Here is a 27047-nt window from a genome sequence, read left to right as displayed (position 1 = left end):
TTTCTGGGGGCCTGGGACCCCACTATCTTAAACTTTCTTTCCCCAAATACCTTCCTGCTAGAGCCCTCTGCTCTTCTAGCTCCAACTCTCTGCTGATCAAACCCTTCTCCAAGCAGAGTGTGGAGGCTAGGTCTCTCTCTTCGGCTGGTACCTCCCTTTGTAACAGCCTCCCTTCCCCTCTCAGACTTGAGCCGGACCTCCTTAAGTTCTGGAAACTTCTCAAAACTGATCTTTTCTCTAGCACTTTCCCTCTTTCCCTCTCTCCCTCCCCTGCTAATCTCCTCACCGCCAATGAGACTGGTGGCCTGGTCCTCATGAGTCTTACAGGTTACCAGGCCTTCTGCCCAGTCGACACCAGCAGCCACCCTTCTCAGCATTGACCTCCGGGCCCCAGCCGGGCAGCTGTGCATCCACCTCCTTGGGCCTCTTCTGACCTTGCACTTAGCCAGTGGCCTCCTCCATAGGCATCGCCATGGCACTTCCCCCTCCTGGGCTCCCACTAGCATTTGCCCATACCTTGTTCCCTTCCCTCTCTCCTGCACTTCTCGTCACTGCACTTGCACGTTTCGAATGTCACAAGGCCTAGTAGGAATGCAATTGTTTTATTTGTTGCTATTTTTTATTTACTCCCTTGTTTCCTCCCCTCTTTTGCCTTATGGTGCCTGGAAACACTATTTGTTGTATACACCCCTACAAATGCTCAATAAATACAAAATTAGTTTTTCTTAAAGTGACAGGGGTTAGTAAGTACATAACTACATATTCATTTTTCTCTACATCTTGAATATACAGACACAATTGATAACACTCTTCCTGTAGCGTATCGGTAACCATCCTACTACATCCGATTCCAACGACATCATTTTTTCATGTTCACCCAAGTAGAACACTTAGACCACTGGATTGTGTTTGGAACAGTCACCTAAAACTCTGCCCTTTATCGGGTATCCTCGATCCGAATGTTAAACAATAGCATCAGCTGATCATAAACACAATCTATATGTCGACATGACTGTGTTTCGGCCACCCCATTGGGTACAATCACTGCAATATTGTCCCAATCATTAACATCTGGCCTTCATCAGCAGCACATATAGAGGAATTCTTGGCCACAAACACACCCCTCTCTTCTTGTTGAAACAGTAAAGCATTGAGTTTGACAACCTATGAAGACATTTGTACATGGCGCTAAATGCACATACCCCACCAAATAGTTGGTCAACCCTAAAATGCATCACTCAGTCTACACCATTATTGAAAACGGTATTAAAAACATGAATAGCGCACTCACTTTGAAATTGCAGGTCCTCTGAAACTTAACATCGTTGCTCTACATCCACTATAGCTTCTCCATGGATTTAATCCCATCTCTAATCCATTCTCTCCAAATCTATATTTAATATGGAATGATTCACACTGATCTAAGTTTGAGATTGGCTCAACATTGAGTAATTCTAATGTAAAGACATACATAATTGATGTCCAACACGATCAAATTGAAATGGCCTAATTACATTGTTTATACTATTGTTCTGCCTGGTGTCTTCTCAATATATCCTCCTAAAAGGCACAACACAAGCCCCTCTTCCAAATTATGTTTGTTCTTAAAAACACAAATACAAATCGCTATCCATGGAAGTGCTTTTTAAAGGAAACAAGGGGGTTTCTCCTTCCTCTTTACCGAGTACAAGAACTTCAACTAGTGAGCTAGCCAGTTCCTCAGTGTGTCGGAGGAACTTCATCTTGGAATCACCAACCTGAACGTGAAAAATTATCTTGGAATCACCAACCTGAAAGTGATAAATGATCTGGTTACAATGTAATGTACAGAGTTGTTTACCCTCGACCAGTAAGCATTCTCTAGGAATTAATCTGTCCACTGACAAGTGCATATGTTTCTGATTTATGAAGCTATGAGAGTAGTGAAGAGTTCAGTTTGGTGCAATGCATAAAAATAAACGGATTTATTTAGGCCTTAGACAATCTCTTCTCAATGAAAAACCACAGGTAAGTAACGCACTTAAACGATCACTACTAAAATATATACGTTCATCTTGATGCACTCTGCTAAGAGCAGTAACACTTCATTTAAATACAGTTACAATGAATTTTCAATATACTGGAAGTGTATTCAAGCCAGTGCTTAAAGAAATTGAACCAGGTAAGTAATCAATAATTTGAGAACAGATAGGTTTAGAATAAAGAAGATAGCAAACAACATACAAAACCTTAAGGTTCTAACCTTTAAAAGGTACTTCCTTAGCTAGAAAAGAAGGGGCCTAGTGCCCTTTAGAGTCACAGGTTCCAATAAGGCTTCATTAGGTTAGGAGTGTATTGAAGGAAAGTTGCACACGTGTTGGCTTAAGCCAAAAAATAGTTGTTTCAAAGTTCAATAAAAACAAGTAGAAAGTGTTTAAAATACCTTCTTCCAATCCAACCACCTTAGCCAAAATGCCGGGGAGGATACCAAGCCAGAACACCACTGTTTAAAGCTAGGCAAGTGAGAGCTGGGGCAAGGACTTTACCCCCATAGAAGCCCCTGGAGGCTGGGGATGAGGGGGCAAATCGGCTATGTTTACTCACTGTTAGGGGAGTTTTCCTAAAGTCCCACTTTGAGGTAAGACTTTAGTAAGCTATCCAAGTGGTTTGTAGATCCCCAACTCTTAGTGTCGGTCTGTACTACTCAAGGTCCTTGGTAGTGTGGCAGAGCAGTCAGGCTTATCTTAAGAGGAAGATGTGAGCTGTAGGTAAGTACACTGGACCTAGTTAGTACTGCACATCAAGGAAACGCACATGCATTTATATTAAAATAGAGATTTATTATATTTACATGAGTCACTGTTGAATACTTAGCACAATACACCAACACACACAGGTATACTTTACAATACTTTCAAAAGGTCACTTCTTAGTTGGTAGTTTCTGAATGCACACAATTGTTACCAGAGTTTGACAGGTCTACCGTACTATCAGTAATAACGCACACCCACAATGTAATACGATAATTCCATTTAGTCAGCATACACATATAAGATAGTGATTGTTGGGAAGGAAAACAGTTGGTTAGTGTTATCCTAATCAGCGTTGGAGACCATTTTAAAGTACTTGCTAAAGGGACACAAGCAGCGGCTTCAGTCTGAGGTAAAAGAGGGTATGCCCTGGACACCTCTACATGCACTCCAATGCTCTCGAGTGACTTTCTGGAATAAGGTAAGCAGTGCTTATTTCCTCTCACAGTACCTTAGGTCTGAAGAAAAGATTTTTGGTGGATGGTCCGTGATGTTGCAGCTCTGGACCAGACCTCCATTTTCTTTGGTCTGATGACAAAAGGCAGGACAATGGATGCGATCTCTCAGCAGCAGTCTCGAGGGAGGACCCTCTTTGGTCACTCTGCGGTTCTGGCGCCTTTTCTGCAGCACCAACAAAGGACGCAATTCGTCCGGTCCATCATCGGTTCTTACAGTCCCACACTCTGATGTACAGTTGGCTTGGGTCCCTGGGGTGTCGTTGAGGGCTCAGCAAAGACTTGGACGGAGGTGACCTTTCCACAATGATGCACTCGAAATGGGCAGCAGGTATCCTGGTATTGGGGTTCCGCAGCACTGGAAACTCGCAGGACCTCGGGAGATGGCTCAAAAACAAAGTTCGTCTTGGGACTGGTTGTGGTCCTCTTTGGAGTTCCTCTGTAGCACAGAAAACGGGGTCAGGACAGCAGTGGTCGCTTCAGTGTTGCAAAGGGTCTGCAGGTGCCTCTGGTTGTCGTCTTTGATTACTTCAGCTTCCAGTGGTCAACTTGCTTTTCACTCCAGGAGCCTCACCTTTTATACAGTTCCAGCACTCACTCCTCTGCAATCTTCCTCAGCAGTTTAAATCAGGACAGCAAGACCCCCAGTGGCAGGTTGTCCTATTCAGGCACTCTGGCAAACAAAGGGCAGGGGGTGGAAACTCCTCCCCATTTCCTGCCTGCCCAGACACTCTGAAGCCTAGACGGGGACACCCAAGGGTTCCCGCCAAAGACAAAACGCACACACAGGCCTCCCCCTCCCAGAATGGTAGAATGGCTAACAAAGAACAACTATGCTAGTAATGGTGAAAAAAGAAGGGAGGTGCCAAGTTGGTATAGGCTGCAGTAGAAAAATCACACAATAGTTGGTAGAACACGTACACTGCCACCAGCCATAACTAGGAGATTGTCTGTGACTAGAAAGTCACAGGAGCAGAGAGAAGGGGGATACTAGGTATCCCTTTGGCACGCCACATAAGGTGGTGTGTGCCAATCTCTCAGACTATAAAGTTTTGGGAGAGATACTAAGTATCTCTCTATCCTAAAGAACTAGTTATTCAAGGATAAAGAAAATAATCTCAAAGGAGTACCCTAAGGGGTCCCCAGCAACACTGCCCCTAAGAAGCTGTGTGCGGCAATAGTAAAATACAGATGCCTTTTAAGTGTTGAGTAAAATGGACTCCATAGGACAGGTACAAAATACAAAGAATAGAGTTCCAAAAGAAAAAGGTCCAGAACTCCAACAAAACTGCTGGGGGGGTCTCACTAGAAGAGGGGATGAAGCATTACAATTCTAAATCTCCCTAACACTCACCCCCTGTACTCTCAGGGGCTACTGTGAGAGTTCTTGAAATGAATGGGCCTTCTAGATTTGTGCCTTGGTTCCGATGGAGGAAGCCATGGGATTGCAGGTGCAGAAGTCACTTCAGATATTTGGTTCTTGGGTCCAGCTAGTTCAAAGTTCTGTGCTTCGATGTAGCAGATTCTAGAAAGATGGACACTCAGGACACTCTGGCTTTGGGACCACCACTTCAATTACCTCAGAGGACTCAGTACACAAAGGCAGCGAGCAACAATAGCCACTTGAAGAAATTGGCAGAAGGCGACCCTTGTGGCAGAAACAAAGAACCTATCCCTGCAAGGTACTCTTTGTGGTGGAGAGATGCAACTTCAAGGATATGCTTCTTGTTACATAAACTGAGAATCTGCAGAGTCCCAAGGCTCAATTCGGGACAGGGACCTTGGCAGCAAAGTAGCCTAATAGGATGTCTAACGAACCCACCGGATTACTACGGGACTCTTCTAAGCACTACAAGTGGTTGGATATTGAAGCGGAGGTCCAAAGGTTGAAGCACCGATGAAGCTGTTCAGATGATCTGCAGAGGTGGCAAGGCTTCTGCGGGCAAGTGATGAAAGGGCTGCTTGCAATCTTCCGGCAATGACTTCTGGGGCTTCAGCCTCACTGCTCTCTTTAGCAGTGGTTTTGGCTCCACAGATGATCCCAAGAGTTGGTGAAGAGGCGTTATCCAGGATTGAGGCTTCAGTTGCCTCCAGCCCATGAATAGCAATGATCTGCACCATTCAAACTGGCAGGGGGCTGTCCAATCCTGAACACTCAAGCTACTGCAGCTTCCCACACACTCTGGCATGGATGTGGACTGCATCCTGACGGACCCAGCCCCAACATCCAGCCAAACACATAGAGTGTAACTTTGCCCACGTAAGCCGCTTGGCCAAGGAAAAGGCTTGACATATATGGAGAAACTGGCCATTCCAGGGCAGGCAGATGGTAAAACTACAAGATGGCCAAAGGACAGATGAAAATCTCGTGGCATTGCTATATTAGATTATATGCTACTTCAAATGGCATTAAGTAGTAAAATGGAAAAGTGTACCATTCTGCAAAATACAAATAAAAGTATCCGCTTCTATGAGCCCATCCTGGACACCTCATACAAGTAGCCACAAAGTTACCACAAACAGACATACAACGTCTCTTTGCACTTCTCAAAAGGTGATGTGTGCAAGGAAAAATAAACAGAGAATTTGACTATGGAGAACATAGTTCTCCTGAACTGATTGCCGGAAGGCCAGATCAGTGCACCCCAACTGATTATCTTAGCAGGGTAGGAGGAGCACAAAGGCTTCATTTGCTTCCAAAAGTCTCGAACGGTTCAACACAATAGCAAAAAGTCAGATGTCCCATTGTTGTCTATGCATAGCAAGCAGCAAAATAAAACATCTTTCCTATCAACTTCCAAAATCAGCACCCTAATTTTAGATATTTCAGTTTCATTTAAACTTTCACCTACCATGTCAGAAATAGAAGTGGATTCTGCAACAGTATGTGACATCTGCAAATCTTCCTTGTGTTTCCTTGCAACGCTAGCAGTGATTGTTGCTTGGCACTGCCCAGGTTTCCTACATTTTAAGAGTCTTATGCCATTTGAGTGCCCTTGTATTTATCCTGAAGTATCTTTCAAGCAGTCTGCACAAACATAACCAAGTGTTCTCAGAAGGCAAAGATATGTTAGGAATACACTCTATTGTAGTGGAAATACAGAAGTGAGTCATAGGACAATTATCAGAAGTCTAAGGTAGCTGTCACTATATTATGCACAGAGCTTGCAACCATCTATACCATCACATGTGGGTATTGAATGGAGCTCGTTCTCCCTACAGCCCTCTCGCTCGGCTGTAGGAAACACCCCCACTCCTCGCAGCTGCATTTCTAGTTACAGAGAAAGTGTTTAATGCAGTGGTAAAAGTGGCCGGTGTATACTGTTCCTATACTTTAAAAATAACCCGTTGTGGAATGGTTTCGTTTTAAAATAAGTGTAGGAAGAAGTTAAAGCTTGCACTTCAGTGCACTGCACTGAACTTTCTCTTAAACAGCAGGTGTGTTTTGTTTGGGGGTTTGTATTGCACGTGGGGGAGAGCGTGGCAATGGGGTTTGTGGGTAGCGTGGGCAGGCCAGCAGGAAACATAGTTCCACTACTTCTTTTCATACAGTTCGCCCACTGGTTTAATGGAGAGCATTCAACTTTAAAGCATCCTTTGAGGGGGACCTGAGAATGCGGGAGGTAAGGGGATTTCACCAGCTGTGTGATGCATTCTCTAGGGGCCGATAGTTGTGGGATCCCACAGAGCTACCTCTGATCTACCCTGCGCTACCCCTGATCCTGTGCACATGAAGAAACCCAGTGTGCCACAGAAAGTTGTGTTGGAAGGTGTTTGGTGTTACAATTACATGAGGGCTAATGCCTGAGAGGCGAAACCCCCTTAAAAATCAGCCGCAGAATACCATCTCCATCATTAAGCTAGCCACGAGGGACTTGCAGTCATCATTCGGCCTGACTGCAGATACACTGCCAAAGTGGGACTTGGAGACAGCAATAGAGAAAGCCAGATAAAATGTAAAGACATGGTCCCATGTTGGCTGTTGTCAAACGATCAAACTTACCCATGACACTAACGCTGAAGCGCTCCTTCATCAGGACATGACGGTATTAGGTAATGTCCCCATACATAATGTCGCAGTGGAAAGCCATTGGCGACATTATATATGGTGACATTATGTATGGGGACGGGTTGCGGGGATGACCCCTGTATCCCTTGTAAAAAAAAATTCGATGTAAGGACTGCAAAAAAACAGTAACTTTTTTTGTCAGAAGACATTTATGTGGAGATATTATTACATGGAACCGACATTGCTACCTGATCCTAAAATGGCAGGCATGCGAAGGCCTCAAACCATGAGGGCCTAGGCAAGGGCCACATTTAATCATTAGCACATGGTCCCAAGTGAACCTAAAGGGCACGACCTGGAAAGGAGGCAAAACCACCAGGAGTACATCAATCCTGAATGGAGAAATTGACCCACCAACCAGAACACTCCTTGAGAAAATCACTGCCAAAGCGTGACTTTAAAAAGAGACAGATACGCTCTGACGTTGAGGCTATTGGCACAGTGAAGGAGTCAGGCCGTGAGAGCAGGAATTTGAGGACAGCAGCTGGGGACAGCAGCTGGGGACTCTAGTCCAAACACTGGTGTTGGCTGCAAAGGCGCCAGTGCCAAATGAATAGGTTCACAACCTTGAAGTAACTATTTTTGCCGGTGGGGAGTCATCATTTAGTCAAACAAATACCCAGGTGGGTGGGGGTGTCCTACCAAGACGAGCCCCCAAGGCAAGCTACATAACATTTCCCAGTAAAGCATCAAAAGCTTCAGGGGGAAGCTACAATTCTTACCCCTATAAAGCATCAAGAGATCCTAGTGCAAGGGGGGTGATGCGTTTACCTCTTCTGCTTGATCCTGTAGGGGGTTTGTCGCAACCTGCTTTGACACTAGGACTTGTGTGGTGGGAAATACCGTTTGGGTAAAACTGGCCGGTTAAAATGCTACTGCCCAAACAGGAGACTGAGAGATGGGCAAACAACTCTATATGAGAGCGAGGGTTGGCTGTAAGACAACATTTTGTGTAGTGAGCCCACTTTTCTGGACACAGATATTTAGCCAAGCCTGTTCTTTTTATGGTTTCACCCTTTCTTCTTCATAACCCTCGTCCCTGTAGAATAAAACTGATTATACCCAATTTATTTTATGTACACTTTCTGTTCATCTCTCCACGTCACAGCGGCCATCTAGAAGTTGGCGTGTTCCAGATACTTTCTGAATAGCGTCTGTTAAGCGTATGCGGATCCTATTGTCAAGATTAGTGCTACAGATTGTCGGTGAGTTTTGCTCTGTCCAAGGGATCAGTGTTGACCATTACCTCCTCTGCTGTTCACTCTTGCAATGGAGTCACCGGTTAGACAGAGGCCTTTACATAGGGGCTTAAAGTTAGGTCATGACAGAACTGTCGTATGCTGATGACTTTCTGCTTTTAATTAAGAACTCTGCAGAAAATATGCCCATGCACACATGAGGTGACTTTAGCAAGTTCTCAGGACCCCACATTAACTAGTCCAAATCTATACTCTTCCCTCTGACTGATGCCACTGTTTGCCCGGCATAGATGGCTAAATGCAAATTGGCATGGAACTTGATAGTCTTTTTGGGCATCCACATCTCTAGAATCCATACAAGACTACTAGCTGATTAATACAGGACCAATTCTGTTGGTTTGAAACCATAGATGAAAAGGTTGGTTAGCCTTCCAATTTCGACATCTGGCAAAATATTGCTGGCCAGATGATTGTGGTACCTAAATTGCGCTATTTATTTCAAAATGTTTGTTTGGCCAGATAGACATTTTATGTAACATTACCATCCCTTATGATTTTTTAGTGTGGCAACCTTAATCTCCCTTTCTGATCTGCTTGGACATCTTGATGAAATCCTTTTCACGTGGCTGTGGAATGTGTGGCAGTCTGACTGCCCTGACTATTCTCAATTCCACTACCTGGGACGGTAGTCAAAAATTGTACATTCAACCATGTCAGATGCCCGCTGCTAGTTGGGCGAATTGAATAAATGCTTAGATAGTTCCTGTCCCTACACTCCTTAGATTAGATTATGGGTCACTGCAGAGTTGACTACAGCATGTGATCCCACTATTAGTCAGCTCACCAAAGCAGGGCCCTCAGAGTCCAGATATGATGGGGGTACGATGTTAGACAGCACTTTTGTGACGCACTGTAGAAACAACTATGTTTACACATACAAGTTGTCGCTTAACTCCAGACATAAACTGATGCAAATTAAAGCCCAGATTGGCATGCTTCAATGGTAGAATAGCTCCAGATGCTCCTGGTAATGGGCTCCCCTGACTCGTGTGTTTTTGGGTTGTCACATGAATCAACAGTTGTGGCTTTCAGTTCCCTACAGACTGAGAAATAAATCCCAATTGCATCTAACACAATGGTAGGGCATGGGCGCAGGGCATCTCTAAGGATCCAAAAGGCTGCTCTCTTTAATGGATTTTGATGTCCTGGAAGGTGTGAATGGCATAGGCCCTAGCTGTCTCGTTGTTTCAAAGTGTGCTCTGGTGTAATGAAAATGAACATCACCATCCCAACCTCTTGCCCATTAAACGGTGCCTGTGATCTTGTGTAAGCCGTTGGCTAGGTGCGTTGCTGCAGTAAATGGATGGGGTGTGCCGTCAAATGTTTTTAGAGCCTTCATGATGATGTGGACCAACAACTTGATATCCTGGTAGTCACGAAACATGGTACACTCTGCTGCAGATCCACTCCTAGCTCTTGCTATCCCCCCAGGATTCAGCATCCTCAGGACAGATAGGACCAACTCTCAAGGAGGCGGACAGACCCGCACAATGCCTGCCTCTGGTGCCTCGGTGAGGACCACGCCAAGGACGATTGTGACGAGTGCCAGTCGTTAACATCGATGGCCTTGCGGGAGCACAAAAGAAGCTTTCTGTTGGTAAGGTGTCCAAGCCCCGGAAGTCGGTGCTTTCGACTGACGATTCGAGGGGCGACTCTCTGCATCGTCGGCGTAAGTCCAGGGGGTCTCGGTCCCAGAGTGGGTCTCGCCATTCCTCTGCCTCTTCGAGGCACTCACGGAAGCGCCGTCATCGGTCGCCTTCCTTGTCCGAGGACTCCGGCCGTCGGCGGGTTGCTTGTCCCAACAAGCATTCCACTCCTGTGGAATGGGATTCATTTCATAAGGAGATGATGGTGATTTTTCAGTCGCAGGGCTCCGTTCAATCCCCGCCGTCGAAAGACGCTGGCAGGGAACATTTTAGAGACGCTGTTCGCACGCCTTCGGGCTCGAGCGGTCGTCGCGATCACCGGGCACCTTCGAGGTCCCGGTCGGACAAGGTGGATCGCTCTAGCCATGTCCGCTCCAGGTCCCGGTCCTCGACACCCTTGAGACCTTTGGAGCCTGTGAGGCCTTCAAAGAAGACATTGACGCCTTCGGCGCCGAGACCGTCGAAGGACTCTCTCGAGGCTCCGCCTCAGAGGAAGCCATCGACACCATCGGCGCCCAGGCTGTCGAAGGACACGCTCGGGGCTCTGCCCTCGAGGCCTTTGACGATGCCTTCGGTGCCACGCTAGACGTCAACGCCGATTCTGTCAGCGCCTTTTGAGGAGGCTTTATCGGAGGTGCCCCGGAGACCGGTGGAAACTCAGAGAAAGGCCCTGCAGAAGTCAGTCAGGCCTGTATTTGAGCCTTTTTCTGTGCCCTCATCCAGGGATTTATTCCAGCCTCTGGATTACATCTCTGAGGTGGATGAAGGGTCTGATGAAGGTATGGTTCCTGATGAGGTTCCTGACGAACTCCTGTCTGGTCCTAGCCAGCTTGAAGACCTGCGTCAGTCTCTGCACGATGCCAGTGGTCTGGACACCTCCCCAGAGGTTGAGTTCGGTAGGCCTGAGCCTGGCACGCACGGCGAGTCCTCGTACCGGCGCCTTATGTCGAGGGTGACGGAATACTTGGGGTGGTCTGTGCCACCAGTGGATTTTCTGCAGGATGACCTGACGGATATCCTTGACCAAGGTCCACCAACTGACCCGGTACTGCCATTCCATATGGCCTTGCAAAGAAGGGTGGCAGCCACCTGGACTGCTCCGGAGAGTCTCCCGGCAGTGAGCAAGTCTTTACCGAAGAAATACCGTCTTGCCAGTAGCGACCCCAGCTACAGCCTCGGCAAAACAGGCGTCGTACCCTACCATCCCTTCTGATAGGGAGGACAAACGTTTTGATGGCTGGGCGAAGAAAGTGTTTTCTTCAGGGGGAATGGCTTTACAGGCAGCCAACTCAGTATGTGCCTTAGCACGTTTCACTCATACTCTGTGGAATTGTCTCTTTGGCGGCTGAACATATTCCCGAAGGGGAGGAACGGGATGGCTTTCCTGCTCTTGTTCAGGATGGCAAGAATGCCATGTGTGAATCCGTTCAGTCGGGTCTGGACATGGCAGATTGCGTCAGCCAGTCTATGGCGGCAAGCACTGTAATGCGCAGATTTGCGTGGTTGCGGAAGTCTGGGTTTGCTACTGATGTACAAGCCTGGCTTCTCAACATGCCCTTGGAGATGTTGCAGACCTCCAAAGCTGCAGCGAAGTCGTTGAGCGCTGCGGTTTGCCAATCCCTGCCTTTTCGTCCTAGGGGACAGCAATGGAGGGGTGGTTCCTTTCAATATTACTCATCGTTTGGTAGATCGAGAGGAGCTGCAAGTCAAAGGGGTCACTGTAGGAGTACCAGAGGTGGAAAACAAGGTACTCGAGGTGCCAGGGCCGCTCGGGCAGTTGCCTCTTTGCCCTCAGGCACTGCCGCAGCCGCTTCAGCTCAGTCATGAGGCCATGTCCCATGGTTCGCCAGTTGGGGGAAGGCTGGCGCAGCATCTTGTAGAATGGTGTGCCATTACTTCAGATGTGTGGGTTCTGGAGATCATAGCCCACGGCTACTGTCTTCCTTTCCGGCAGAGGCCTCACAACAATCCACCAGGGAATCTCTCTTTGAAGAGTCCGGATCCGCTCCTCAGCGGCTCGAGTACATCGGATTAGTGCTCAACACATCCCTGGAGCAGTGTTTCCCTCCCCAGGTGAGGGCTCATCACATTCAGCAGATGGTGCACAAGTTTCAACTGGCAACAGAGCGCTTGCCTTGTCACCAATTCTTAAACAAGTTTCAACATGCCCAGAGTCTCCTGGCATTCGAGTTCTCGAGGTTGCTCAGCCTCATGGCATCCTGCATTCTTCTGGTGCTAGAGGCAGGTTGTGGATGAGATCTCTGCAATGGGCTCTCAAGATGCAGTGGTCACAGTCCTCCGGCAGGATGTCGGACCCCGTTCAGGTTCCGCCCTCAGTCGCCCAGGACCTTCTGTGGTGGGCCGTTGAAGGCAATCTGATGAGGGGGGCTCCATTTTGGCTGCCCTGGTCAGAGGTGACGATTGTAACGGACGCATCCCTCGCGGGATGGGGAGCTCAAGCCAACGAGTTGACAGTAATTGGTCTCTGTCAGAGTCCAGACTCCATATCAGTCTGTTGGAGCTGAGGCCCGTCAGGCTTGCCCTGAAGGCTTTTCTGCCAACTGTGCGAGGGAAGAATGTCCTGATTCTGACAGACAACACAGTGGCCATGCACTACCTCAACAAAAAGGGGGGGCAGGGTCACTTCCTCTGTGCATGGAGGCGATGTAGCTCTGGTTCTGTGCCATCCAGCAGGAAATTTCGATCTTGGCAGTTCATCTGGCCGGAGACTAAAACGAGACGGCGGACGCTCTGAACAGGCAGAGCTTGATCTCTCACGAGTGGGAGCTGGATCAGGAGATTATCCTGGAGATCTTCGCCCTTTGGGGGACCCCTCAAGTGGATCTCTTCGCCTCCAATGTCAAGGGGAAGTGCGAAAGGTTCTGCGTGTGGGAATTTCCTCCAAGAAGAGCCTTGGGAGACGTGTTTGTGGTGGAGTGGTCCTTCCCACTGCTGTACGGGTTTCCTCCAGTCCCCATCATCCCGCAAGTGCTGCAGACGGTACGGAGGTTTGGTTCCTGAATGATCCTCATTGCTCCGGCATGGGCTCGGAGAACATGGTACCTGGACCTTCTCGACTTGTACATCTGCCCTCCACGCCGTCTTCCCTACCGAGATGATCTGCTCTCACGGGAGGGGGGGTCAGGTTCTCCATCCAGAGGTCAGATCCCTCAACCTTCACGCTTGGCTTCTGAAAGGTTGAGGTATAAGGATTGGGACCTCGCTGAAGACGTGATGGAGGTGTTGCTTTCGGCCAGACAGCCTGCTACAAAGTCCTTGTACCGTTGCGGTTGGAGAAAGTTCTGCGACTGGTGCAGGGTTAAGAATGTGGATCCTTTTTCATGTGACATTCCTGTGGTTCTGTCTTTTTTGCTTTCGTTAGCCCACAAGGGCCTGCAAGTGGGTACCATTAAAGGTTACCTGGCGGCGCTGTCCATATTTAAGCGCTCCTCTGAGGAGTGTTCTTATTTCAAAATTCCTTTAATTTCTCAGTTTCTGAAAGGGCTCACTAATGTATTTCCACCGTCACCTTTCCAGGTTGCCCGGTTGGGATTTGAACCTTGTTCTAAAATTCCTAATGGGTGCTCCATTTGAGCCTTTACACTCTTGTCCTTTGAGACTGTTGACCCTTAAAACTGTATTTTTGTTTGCAGTTACTTCCGCTCGCAGAGTGAGCGAGTTGCAGGCACTTTCTGTTAAGCCACCCTTCACGGTGTTTCATAAGGACAGGGTTGTCCTTGGGGTTTGTCCTTCCTTTCTTCCGAAAGTTGTATTGGAATTTAATTTAAGCCAGAAGGTCATTCTTCTGGCATTTTATCCTCCTCCGCATCCTGGTAAGGAAGAGGAGATGCTCCATAGGTTGGATCCTAGGAGAGCTTTAAGTTTCTTAATTTCACGGATGTCCCGGGTCAGAGTGGACGATCAGCTCTTTATAGGTTACGCTGGAAGGCGTTTGGGACAAGCTGTTACTGATGGATAATCTTGGCAATTTCTGATTGTTACCGCTTGGCGGGTAAGGACCCTCGGGTAGGCTTACGGGCCCATTCTACTAGGGGTATGGTGGCCTTAAATGCCCTGCAGAGGGGTGTTCCTATTCGTAACTTCTGTGAAGCACCCACTTGGGCTTCTGTCCATACTTTTGTAAGACACTACTCCCTTTACTCTGCAATTTGATTGGGCATTCTAAATTTCTATATTCGAAATTCTTTTCCCTCCTCCAAACGTTGGTAATGCTTTGGGAGTCTATCATAGATATGGAATACGTTGGAGGACCCAATCCCCTCGAAGAACAAGTTACTCTCTTACCTGGTAACGTTCTTTCGATGGGATGGTCCGACGACGTATTTCATATCGCTCCCTCCCTACCTGTCCCGCTACAGAATTTCTTATGCGATTGCAGCTTACGTTTCCGCAAGGCTTCCTGTGGTCATACTGGCAGAAGATTGGTGCCACACGTTCTGGGGGAAAAAACTACAACTGAGGCTACGGGCGTCGTGCGTCCTACTTATAACATCCGGTGACATTGGCTCGACTAAGGCCCTCAAGGACAGCGTATCGACTTCATCGACGCAGACGTCGAAAAAATGTTCCGAAGCAGCACAGCTGTGGTGATTACCTGTCATAGATATAGAATACGTCGGCGGACCATCCCATCGAAAAAACGTTACCAAGTAAGAGAGTAACTTGTTCGCCTCGGTGATGATAAAACGGAGCTACTCATAGTAGCCTCATCTTCCAAAATTGACTCTCTTTCGCCTGCTTATAAATCAGTCATCATTGATGGAACCACGATCCCAGTACTTGGTGTCTACTTGGACGCTACCTTAACTATGTCTAAACAAGTAAATACCCTAGCCTCCTCCACTTTCTATATACTTCTAAACTCATCTCACTAAGCCGTAAATTCCTCTCACCTGATAATTGCATTACATTAGCAAGAGCACTTATACTTTACAAGCTCGACCATTGTAACATCCTCTTCCTTGGCACCTCCAAAACCATTATAGCCAAACTCCAATTTATGCAGAATAAAGCCCTCAAAGCTGCCCTAGGCATAAAAAAATCTGAACACATCTCCAATATCAGGAGAGACAACCACTGGCTTCCCATCCAAGCCAGGATTTTATTCTAAACCCTAAGCATCACACATAAATGCATTGTTAACAAAACTCCCAAATACCTCATCAACACAGTCATGAAGAAATCTCAGACCAGATTTCTCAGATCCAACAACAACTTGCACCTCGAAATCCCACAATATAAAGGAGAGAAAGCGGGGGGCAGCAGTTTCAAAGTCCTTGCTCCTAGACATTGGAATTCCTTACCTACCAGTGTCAAGAATGAAACCTACCCACAATTTAAAAAATCATTGAAAACTTGGTTATTCAACCAATATTAAACTTAGCTGAGATCACCAACCTACCCTGACCAGACCTTCACCCTTCACTTGTATTTAAACTGTATGCAACATTATCATTGTTTTATTATATTTTTCTGCTTTAATATAAAGATTTTACTTGCCCATTGTCTAACTATGGCGTAATACCTCCGGGTCTGGGCGTATAACAAATGTAATAAAATAATATAACTGGACATAATTTTAATCACATAGTGCAAATCGTATTGTGCATACATTGTCTTGTCATCTGAGTTCTGATCAATAAAGGGAGTTCTCAAAGAAATATGAAAAAAATTATAAGTTACTCACCATAGTGACTAACGTACTCTTAGTCCCTTTTCCTCCATACTGCATGTGCGTCCCTTCCAAGGGCCAGGAGAACGAACTTTTTTCACCAGAAAAAAACGTCTTCCAAATTTAAAGACATGCAGGGGTACCACACCTCAGTCCCCATAGACGCGTTGACAATAGATTAACATTGCCTAATGACACCAGTTTTATTAGAGGGGAGGATAGTGGGACGTATGGAGGAAAGGGGACTAGGTACTAAGAGTACGGTAGTCACTACGGTAAGTAACTTATAATTACTCTTACGTCCCGTCCCGTTTCCTCCATACTGCATGGGCGATTAAAACTGAATGTAGTCCCTGGGTGTAGAGGAGACCCTCCTTAAGCAAACAGGTTTCTAAGAACCGCCTGTCCGAAAGCCATGTCTGATCTAGAGCCGGCATCCAAACAGTAGTGCTTGCAGAAAGCTGAAGGGGTGGCCCATGTGGCTGCCCTGCTTATGACCTGCCAGGGGACATGCCACTGGAATGCGATGGCTGTTGCCTTGGCTCTGACCGCGTGGGTGTGCATGTTGGCCGGGACTGGCTTATTCTATTTCTCGTTAGCTTCTTTGCTGGCCGAGACCATCCAACGGGCTATGGAGGCCTTGGAGGCCTCATACCCTGGTCTTGATCCGCCGAAGGTGACAAAAAGTGCGTCCGATTTGCGGAAGCCCTTGGTCCTGTCTAAGTAGAATTTCAGGGCACGCCTGACATCAAGGCAGTGCAGGACTCTGTGCCTGGTCTTTGGGCTCAGCAAAAAACATAAGCAGCACTATTTCAGATGGAGTGCGGAAGTCTCCTTGGGTAGTAATTCTGGGTGTGTCCGCAGGACTACTTTATCCCTGTGAAACGTAGTACAGGGCTCTGAGGCGACCAGCGCCTGGATTTCGCTGATCTTGCGAGCTGTGGTGAGGCCGACTAGCAAGTCTGTCTTAATGGTGACCACCCTGATGTCCGGGGACGCCATTGGTTCAAATGGTTTGTGTGCCAGGGCACCCAAAACTATGTTGAGGCCCCACACGGGATGTGGCCTCTTGATGAACGGGTAGAGTCTGGCAAGTCCCGTCAAATGTTTCTTGACAATCTGGATGGAAGAGGAAAAAACCTCCTGAGTTTCTGTAGGCCCCAATGGCTGCCAAGTAAGTGCAGCAAGTGTCTGCCTGCACACCTGAATGGCCGAGGTGGGCCGAGAAGGAGAGCACGTCGTCCAAGGCACATGCAAGGGTGGTGTTATCCTTAGAGTCTGCCCAGTAGCAGAACCTGGTCCACTTGCTCTTATATTGGGCCCTGGTCCTGGCACCCTGTATAATCTCTAGGTTAGCCTGGGAAAGGCTGAGGTGACCTAGCGTGCTCGGGAACCACTTTGTGAGGGCTAATTTCTGTGGAGCGAGGCGGGTGACCCTGCCCCCCTGCTGCCCCAGAGGATGCGCGGGACCCGTCGGAAGGCGAATCGGTGGACTCTCTGAGAGGCTGAACAGCTCTGAGAACCATGGCCTGGCTGGCCAAAACGGGACTATTAGAATGATGCTGAGGTGGCGAGACTCCTTGATCTTGCATATCACCCTATGTATCAGCAGTGGGGCCGAGAAGGCATATGCTGTCATTCTGTCCCACCGAATCTGGAATGCATCGCCCAGGCAGCCACTGCCCTGACCCTGCCAGGAGGCGAACAGTTGGCACTCCCTGTTGTCCCAGGAGGCAAAGAGGTCCACCTAGGGGTGTCCCCATTTGCTGAAGATCTCCTGCAGTACTAGGTCCTTCAGCTGCCACTTGTAGTTGTCAGCTCCCAATCTGTTGAGCCTGTCTGCCTCCAGGTTGGATTCCCCCGGCAGGTGGACGGCCGTGAGATGTTGTCCTCCAGGGCCCATTCCCACATGCTGACTGCCGGTCTGAACAGTGGAGGGGATCTGCTACCTCCCTGCTTGTTGACATAGAACATGCTGGTCGAGTTGTCTGTTTGAATGAGGACGACCTTGCCCTCGATAACTGAAGGAAGGCTCTGAGCGCCAGCCAGATGGCCTTCAGTTCCAGCCAATTGATGTGGTACTTCTGCTCCTGCCGGGTCCAGGTGCCATGGACGCAGTGGTTGTCCAGGGTGGCCCCCCATCCCTCAAGAGAGGAGTCTGTGGTGATGGTGACCTGTGGGGTAGGTTGCCGGAAAGGCCTGCCTGTCTGCAGGTTGCAGTCCCTCAAGTCCATGTGAGGTCCGGGTGAAGAGACAGAGGAACGTTGATCATCCCGGACTGAGAGCCCCGCTCCTGGTTCGAAGATGCTGCAAAGTGCAGCTGTATCCTCCTCATCCCGTCTCGTGTGGGGGGACGGCCAATAGGACCACTGCCATGAGAACCAGTAGGTGTTGGTACCACCAGGCCGAGGTCACTTCTCTGCTGAGAAAGTGTGCCGTGGTCCTCTTGATGACCGTGATCTTGTCCCCCGAAGGAAAAACTTTCTCAGAGCACATGCCCCAGATGAACCCCAAGAAGGTCAGTTTGCGTAGGCTGCAGCTGTGACTTCTTGAGGTTGAGCGAAAAGCCCAGCTCGTGCAGTGTGTTCATAAGAGCATGTGAAGTGTGGTGCACCACTTCCAAAGATGTCGTCGAGGTACGGGTAGATGTGGTGGCACTGAGACCTGAGGAGGGCCGCCACTTTATTCATCAGCCTGGTAAAGTCCCCGGGGGCCTAATTGAGGCCGAAAGGAAGCACCTTGTTTTGGAAATGGTAGCCCAAGATCCTGATTCGTAGAAAAGAACGATGAAGCTGCCAGATCAGGACATGTAAGTACGCTTCCTTCAGATCCAGGGAGCACATCCAGTCTCCCTTGCACAATGTCTGCGTTATCAAACCTGGCTTAACCAACTTGTATTTTTGTAGAGGTAGGGAGAGGTTAAGGGTGGAAAGGTCCAGAAAAACTCTCAGGCCCGCCTGGTTCTTTTTCTGAATGGTGAAAATCCTGGAGTAAAAGCCCAAGCCTCGCTGGGAGGCTGGGACTTCTCCACTGCCTGGCTCTCGACGAGCGACCAGATCTCTGCCAAAAGAGTTGCTGTCCCAACCTGTGGGAGTGAAGGAGGAAGAGGGGGGAGAGGCTGGGTTAGGTAGGCGGTACCCCGTGGATACAACGGAGAGGATCCAGGGGTCCACGAAATTCTGGCACCAGAAATGTGCATGGAGAGCAAGCCTGTCCCCCACTGGAGACACGTGGACCCGGAGGGGAGTTTCATGCCTTCTTTCCCTCAGGCTGTTGCGGAGGAGGATGACTGGATAAAGCACATACTGTACTCCCACAAGGCCCCCCCCACCCCACCCCACCCCTTTGCTGCTTGCGCCAATGTTGGATCGGAGAACGGTCTGGCTGTCTGCACCTCCGCCGTTGGAAGCCGCGGAACCCTTCATATGTACGCCCCTTTTCCGAGTGCTGCTGTCACTGGGTTTATGTTTTGGGTATGGTCTTTGTAAGGGTGGATGAAGACTTGGCTGTTTGTGAGCTGTTTTTCTTTTTATCCAGCTCCTCGTCCGTGGTGGAGTGGAAGAGTTCCCCCCCCTCAAACTGCAGGTCTAAGATGCGTTCCTGGACATCCGGGTTGAATTGCACTGAGCCAGGCCATTCTTCTCATGTCCGTGGCAATGCAGATGGCCCACCAGTGGTGTCGATGTGGGCCACAGTGGACTCCATGATGTCTTGTGCCACCATCTTGGCCTCTGCCAGTCCCGTCTTGAATTGTGATTGGCTCTGCGCCGGAAGCTCTGGGAGGAAATCCACAATTTCCCACCAGAGCCTCTGGTTAACGGCTGCCAGCATGGCATCCGCATTGGCTTGACGAAGATGCAGGGACGTGTTGGAATACAGCTACTTCCCGTACGTCTCCAAGATTTTCTCCTCCTTTCCTAGCAGTGCCGCAAACAAGGAGGCTGAGGACGACTGAGGCTTGGAGTATAGTGATGCCGCAGCAATCACCGAAGAGTGTGGCTGAGGATGGGCCGACAGGAAGAGTGTATCCCCCTCCATTTGTCTGTACTTAGCGTCCAGGCGTCGATTGACCGGCTGGACCCAGTGGGGCTTGAGGCATCAGGATTACCTTTTTTGCTGTGGGACATAGCGTGAGGACTTCGGCAAGGACCCCCTCTGCTGTTGCGCATCCTCGGGTTGAGGAAGGCCCAAGTACTCTGCCAGCCCTGCAAGATGTTGGTGGAAGGCCTTGGCTGACGACGTGTTGGGTTCTTCTTCCTCATCTGTGTCCACCGGAGGGTCCGGTTTGTCCAGCACCGGTGGAGGAGTGCTGGGAGCCACAGTCTCAGTTGTGGGGACCGGAGGCTGCAGCGGATGCTGGTATGGAACCGCCTGAACTATTGGTTGGGGGGCCGGAGCGGGTAGCAGAGGCTACACAGGGGCCAGGGGTGCCTGTACTGGGGCCTGCAGCACCGGAGCCATTGGCGGGAGCACGTCCCGGAGGATGACACCCATCCAAGGAGATTTCATGAGCCCGGGGAACTCGCCTCGCTGGCCGGAGGGGTGGTATTGACGGGATAGCAAGCAGCTGCTGGAGCCGTTGCATGCCCTGCCCATACGGACGCAGCTGAATCCTACCCTGCGTAAATGAAGGATAGGCTGTAGGCCACTTACCTGGTTGACACCAGTCCCACCTTGACACTTGTTCCTCCACCTGCTCCCTTCCTTGCTGCGGTATCGGGCGGGCGTCCCTCATGTCTGGCATGGCACAGCGGCCATCTTGTCGAGCTGCCTTCCACGTGCCTGCGTCGTGTTGCTTGGCTACTTGGGCCCAGCCTCGTCCAGGACTCTTGAGTGTGGAACTGTGTATAGGCGCCCCCTCGGACATGTCGCCGGTACTGGGACGTGGCTGTTAGGCAGAAACCTGTGCAGTTCCCTTAGGGACCACTGCAACAAGTTTAAGACCACAGGTGTTAGCAGTAAACCCAATTGGTAGCAGTCCGTACCACCCAGATTTACCTGGTAGCTGTGGCTGAGCAGTCGGACTTCTCTCAAGAAGAGTTAAGCAGTATATAGAGTATACACAATAGGGCCAAAAATACAGTAGCACAAGCAAACACTGACCAGAGCTTTGGTATACAAGTATATAATTATTTATGTTAAAATACACTGACACTAATATGTCAAGCAAGTTCAAACACAGTCATTAGAATTATATACACCTCCCTGATTAATTATTCGACAAGTCTTAGAAAAAGAACACCACTTATTATCAACACAGAGGTGAGCGCTTAACCAAGATGGCACTCCAATAATTCATTTAAAAAGGGAGAGAAAAGGCAGAGTATGGAAATAACACAGTACCAACACTTTTAAGTACCCGCAGATAGTTGGAAAAGGCAGGGTCTACTGTAGAGCAAAAAGTTCATAGGCCAGGCCCACTCTTGGAGAGAGCAAGGCGGAATGTGCCCAAGATCACACAGTTGAAGTACACTTTAAAAGTCTTTGCAGATAGTTCAAAAAGGAGTTGGATCAGTTCAGAAAGGTAATGTTAATGGGTCCGAGGTCACCCCAGGATAGAGAGTCAAGGATTTACGGGACACCTTGAACAGTCTGTTGCAAGGGAGACGAGGCGGGACACAGTACCTGAAATGGCGAGAAAGCTCCAGCGGGGGCAGTTGTTCCTGGCAGCGGGTGCAAGTCGGTGCTTCGTCCAGGGGAAGAGAAGATCTCGACGTGGAGGAAAGCTGAAGGTCGTTGCACTGCCAGGGAAGAAACCAGCCGCAGAGTTTCCCGGTTAAAAGGTACTACCCTTTTATTCGCGGTAGTGGTGAAGCGTGGCTATCCGGCCGCCGGGGTGCTTGGCACGAGCGATTCGACCACGAGACGATCCAGGAAGGCGAAAAAGGCGAACTGGTTAACCCCACCAGCTCAAAGGAAGAAGACTCTCCTGGAAGATCTTCTCTGCCGTTGGGAAGTGGTGAGTTCGGTTCAGCAGGGCTCCACCGGTGGTGTCGTTGTTGCAGGACGGCTCAGCTTCTCCCTCTTCGGATTCTTTAGGTCCTGTGGCGACTTCTGAAGTTCCAATCCCCAAAGCCCTGCTTTTATGCAGAAAACCCCCATTCATCAGTCCTAGCTGTCACTCAAACATGCCAAGTGGTGAGCCGGGCGGCTCACCACTGGGCCAATCACACAAGAGTGCGACTTTAGTTGCCGAGGCAACTCAGTCCAGGGTGCCTTTTCCCCCATCCCATACATCCTGTAGACCCAGATGGAGTAGTACCACTTTTGGAGGCTTCTGTGCAGGAGCCTGCCAAAAGTGGAACAAAGGGCTCGACTTGGATTGGAGTTAGAGGCGAACACAAACGCCATTTTAAAACCGAGTCCTGGCAAAATGACCCAACCGGGGAATAAATATTAAATAAATAACCCGGCGGTATCTTTAACATTGCACCAAAAAAGTGGTGCGTTTAAAATGAATGGGGAAATCCCATAGGAAATATTCCGGCTGAATATTTTGCGTGGTGACCACTGCCACCAGCCAGAAACTCGACAAGGTGGGACTGGACAGTGCCCCCTTGAAAAACAGGCCAATCGCATTACCCCTACCAGTACTTCCACAATATGATGGTTTGTACTGGTTCTGTTCACAATTTAAGACTAGTAAAGTCAATGGTGACTTTACATGCCCTGGGAGACAGTAGTCCGTCCCAGGGTATGGAGTCTATGTTTGGGAGCCACTATGATACCCCTGTGTTACTGCACTGAGGGTGCTGTGTAACACACTTTTACAAAGTCAAAGGACATTCTCAAATCATGCCCAAGAGTGGGAGAAAGAGTCTCACTCTTAGCAGGAGAAAAAATTAAACCCCAAAAATCCAAAGCTGCTGGGGGACTCACTAGGTTTGGGAAATTAGCCTATACAGAGAATTCTCCCTAACAGTGGCCCCTCGGGTAACGACCCATTGAAAGAACCTTCTGGGCCCTCAGCACTGTCACCGGGAGGATCCACTGACCCCTGGGCCTACCGGTCGGTAGCTGAGGTAGTCTCGGTACCTTAGCGGTCACTCCCACCCGGGCGAGTCCTTGGGAAGGTTTCTTGCTTGTGGGGTGCGCTCGATAAAAGAGCGGCCCTACCTTGAGATTGGATCGAAGATATACTAAGTCCTTCTGGTCCTCTAGAGGCGATCTCTGGAAGAGCTCCCTCCACCTGGCTAGTCTATTCTTTAGAGACCTCCAGGAGACCGCGCGTCGTACGCGGTACAAGCTTGCCAGCTGTGGTCTGGGCCAAGGCAACAAAGGCAGAGGGCGAGGGGGTCTTTAGTTGGAAAGAGCCCGTCGCAGGATGGACACCTGCTGAACCCTATGGAAGTCCACATGCGGCGGTGAAGAGCGTGACGGCTGAGGACCGAGTACCTGATTAGAAAAAGACAGAAGCACGTGGAATTACATGGCCGAAGCCAAACCCAGGAGCGCTGGTGAATTCGGCCAGTTCCCGTCGACATGGAAAAGGGAACTGTGGTGTGGCGCCGGAGGGCGGAATCAGGGCAGCGCATGCTCCCAGGGCCGCACCCCAGCACGCCTCTAAATTTAAAGGGGAAGAAGGTTTTTTTCTGGTGAAAAAGGTTCCGTCTTCCATCTCTTGGAAGGGACGCCCATGCAGTATGGAGGAAAGGGGACGGGACGTAAGAGTATGTATTGTTGCACGGTAATAGGTTTGGAAAGCCACCATTACTTCCGGAAGCCATTGTCTTTTCCTACACAGAATCCAGTTGTTCTGTAAGTCCTACCATCTCTCAATGCTTTCATGAAATTAGTTTTATCGAATTAGTGTGCACGCATGTCTACGTAGTGTCTACTTCTGCTGTAGTCTACCATAACCTTTTCAAATTTGTATTAAACCCTCATCAGGGAATTGTCAAATAATTGTTTAATTAAGTTCCTTTAAAAAAGTGTTGTTGCACACCGGGTTTGCTAAATGATAAGTTGGCAGTGTCTACCTATCCGCCACCCAGTGATGCAGGGTGACTAGCTATATGCCCGTTCTCCAGTTTATTTGCCCATGTACACCATTGTAATGATGCCCCGGGGGCTGTGGGCAGGCCATCCTGACGTTGCCAGTTGTAGCCTTTGGTTCACCTTGTTTGAAGATGTTGATACTGGCCACTATGTTTGTGATAAACAATCTGACGCTATGCAAGGTATTGGCCCTAGCTGGTACTCTGATCTGCTACGTTTCTCTTCATTATTTAGTGAACAATGTAATCAACAGTATTCATTTGATAGTGTATTTGACTGTGCCGTATTGATTGATGTGTAACACTGAAACATTTAAATAATAAATCGTGTTTAGCACAACATGAAATAATTCAACAAAGTCTTATATTGTTTTTCTCATAGTGCTCGTCAAAAAGCAAAAACTAACCTCACTGAGGATCGGAAGACTGGGTCAAAGCTAATCATTTTCATAATTGGTGGAATTACGTATTCCGAAATGCGCTGTGCTTATGAATTTTCGAAGATGCACCCATCCTGTGAAGTTATTATTGGTAAGCCTTTGTTTCTTATGGGCCGTGAAAGAGAAGTGTGGAGGAGGAAGGGCGTGAAAGTAGTTTTCAAGTGGGCTGCAATATGAGCCAAAACTCCTTTCCTGTCGATCATTGAAGAGGCCATCCTTATAGGAGTACTTTAAACCTGGTTCAAGGAATTTCTGGGATGCATCAGAGAACAGAAATAAACAGTTTATGCAACAACAAAAAAAGTGTTTACAAGCTGCCATAAGTTACTTAAACAGTACAAAGTACCACACCCAACACAATGGCAGTCTGTCACACAATTGGATTATCAGACCACTCTGCCTGTTATCTAATGGGCAACCCTTTAACCTTCTGGTAGATTTGTTTTTATTTTTTTAGTTTTATAATGTGCTAACTCTCAAAGGTGCCACTTGAAAGCACATGGAAAAAACGAAGCAAGAAATTGAGTACAATACAAAGGTGTGAAATAGATCCAAGTATTAGGGAGCATGGTATGAGGTTACACACCCAATTATGCATAGTTACAGTTGGTATCAAAGATCTGAGCTAACCGATTACTTCTTTTCTTTCTACAAAATCTAATTTATTGTCTTGTGGAAATACTGTGAGGAAGATGGTTACAGGATTTATACAAACTACTGTTGGGAAGGAGCCTAGAACTTTCCTACATTTCCAAACTGTCCCAAGCGCTTTACAATTAGTCAAGACTTCTAAGCACTATAGCACTGGGAAACCTTTTTTCATGCAAAAATAATCACACAGAGGCGTGGCCAGTCACTAAATAAAGATAGTTATTTGCATCTTATATTTCAATCCCAAGTATTGAATTAATTTGTAAAACTGTTGTACATTGTAAAATGGCTTTGTTCAAAACACACGGTAAAAAGCAGGCTGTCTGCCAAAGAGGAATGTGCTTGCGCTAAGCATAGATCGCAGAGCTCGTGTGCGGTGTTGCATCACTGAGTCTAAAGGCTTGAACAGAGAACATGGTTGACCAACTGGTCCTGTCAATCACAGGCCAATGGGGACTAAAAAAGATTCAAGGCACACAGAATACTATGGGAAAACAGGTTTTTTGTAGGAATTGCTGGACCAGATCAAATATAAGTTTATTGAGTTAAGTGCTGAGAGAATGGTGGGAAAATGTGTTTATGTAGGAATGTTTATAACATAGTAAATTATGCTAAACAAGAGTGACAAAGTATTCCTGCTAATGCAGCATTAATGTTAAGTAGGGGAAATGACCATGCAACACTGGAGCCTCTGCAACATCCCTTGTATGGCAAGAGGCATAAGTTTGGAGGTGCTCTGCGGGTATCCAGTGACTAACTGAAGAGTATTTAAGCTGCCGGCCGAGGAGGAGTCTTCAGGAATTAGGAGCCAGCGATGACGACAGAATGCTGGCCTGAAATGGCAGAGCCCTCTGCCATTTCCCCAATCCTCATGATCTGTAAAGATGAAAGTCTTGTCATCACCTGCAAGACAGCCTCATGACTTTTGATTCCCTAGAGGGGTGCATTTACTCTGGTTTATGGTGATTATGGGTGCCCTGTATTTTAGGGGTGCGCCCCTGTAAAATGGGGCTAGCTTTCACTAATCTTTTGTGTGATATCCAAAGTACTGAGAAGTGATGGCCCAGAGGAGGCCTGAATGGTGTATCATCGATACAGACAAGGGACTTTGACATTGCGCTGGGGAGGTCCCAGCTACCAGCCATGAAAACAAAGAACTGCTCGAAAGGTAATCAGGGAAACCAGAGAGAAGCCAGTGTGAAGACACACTGGCCCAGGAAGATCAAACCAGGCAACCAAGATGCCTGAAAAAGAAGCAAGTCCTCGGTCGAGAAGATGTGGATGGAAGGTTGGAGGAAGCCTCGGGAGCTAGGAGGGCCGACTAATGCAAGAGTGATAATCTTGTTAACAATGACATGATTTCAGTGAGATAGACCCGTAGGTCCCTTAACCACGCCAGTACCAGTGAACAGGAGGCCCTGAAGCACAGAAGCAGGCTATAGGGAAGTGAGGAAAGCACAGCGACAAATGCAGACGAGCATCCCCAGCATCCCAGGAAGAAAGAGGTAACAGAAACCATGGTAGACCCGGTAGGGGTTTGGGGGGAGAATTACAAATGCATTAGGAGTGATCTCCCATGTCTCAGTAGTTGTTGTAAAGCTGATGAAAGCATCAGGGGTGATCTCCCTCATCTCAGAAATACCGGCCAATCTAATCAAGACATCAATCGTCCCAAGAATTGTGGTAAAACCAAAGTGAAGAAAGCTTCGGGTGGGGTCCCCCTCACTTCTCTCAGTAGTGTTTACAAGAGTAACTAAGATGGAAAAAAATCCTGGGACTGGTCCCCTCCTTGCAGTACCTATTATAGGAGGGTGCAAAGTGGAACAAGCAATAATTATTGTAAAGACTATCAAAGCCTCAGAAGTGATCTCTAACAGTAAGAAAGAAGTGAAGTAAGCCGTGGGAAAAAATTTCAGCAGTGTAGAATTTCATACAAAATTGATCCAAACGTGGTTGAACCACGAAATGAAAAAGATTGGGAAACAGTTACTCTGGAGAGAAGTACAAAGCTTAATATGAATGGTCAAGAAACCCCGTCCTCAAAGAAGT

The 27047-nt window shown here is 48.2% G+C and overlaps 1 protein-coding gene across 1 annotated transcript in view; it reads left to right on the top strand.

The window, feature by feature from the left end:
* STXBP3 (syntaxin binding protein 3) overlaps positions 1 to 27047 on the top strand; it is a 639289-nt gene that overhangs the window by 556541 nt on the left and 55701 nt on the right. Inside the window, exon 18 of the mRNA XM_069641861.1 lies at positions 24290 to 24438. Coding sequence (XP_069497962.1) covers positions 24290 to 24438 — 149 coding nt within the window. The remainder of the gene's footprint in view (positions 1 to 24289; positions 24439 to 27047) is intronic.

Source organism: Ambystoma mexicanum, chromosome 1q (assembly GCF_040938575.1).
Source record: "Ambystoma mexicanum isolate Mex_15411 chromosome 1q, UKY_AmexF1_1, whole genome shotgun sequence".
Lineage (NCBI taxonomy): Eukaryota > Metazoa > Chordata > Amphibia > Caudata > Ambystomatidae > Ambystoma > Ambystoma mexicanum.
Note: the sequence above shows the minus strand (reverse complement) of the source record. Positions and strands in the feature narration are given on the sequence as shown.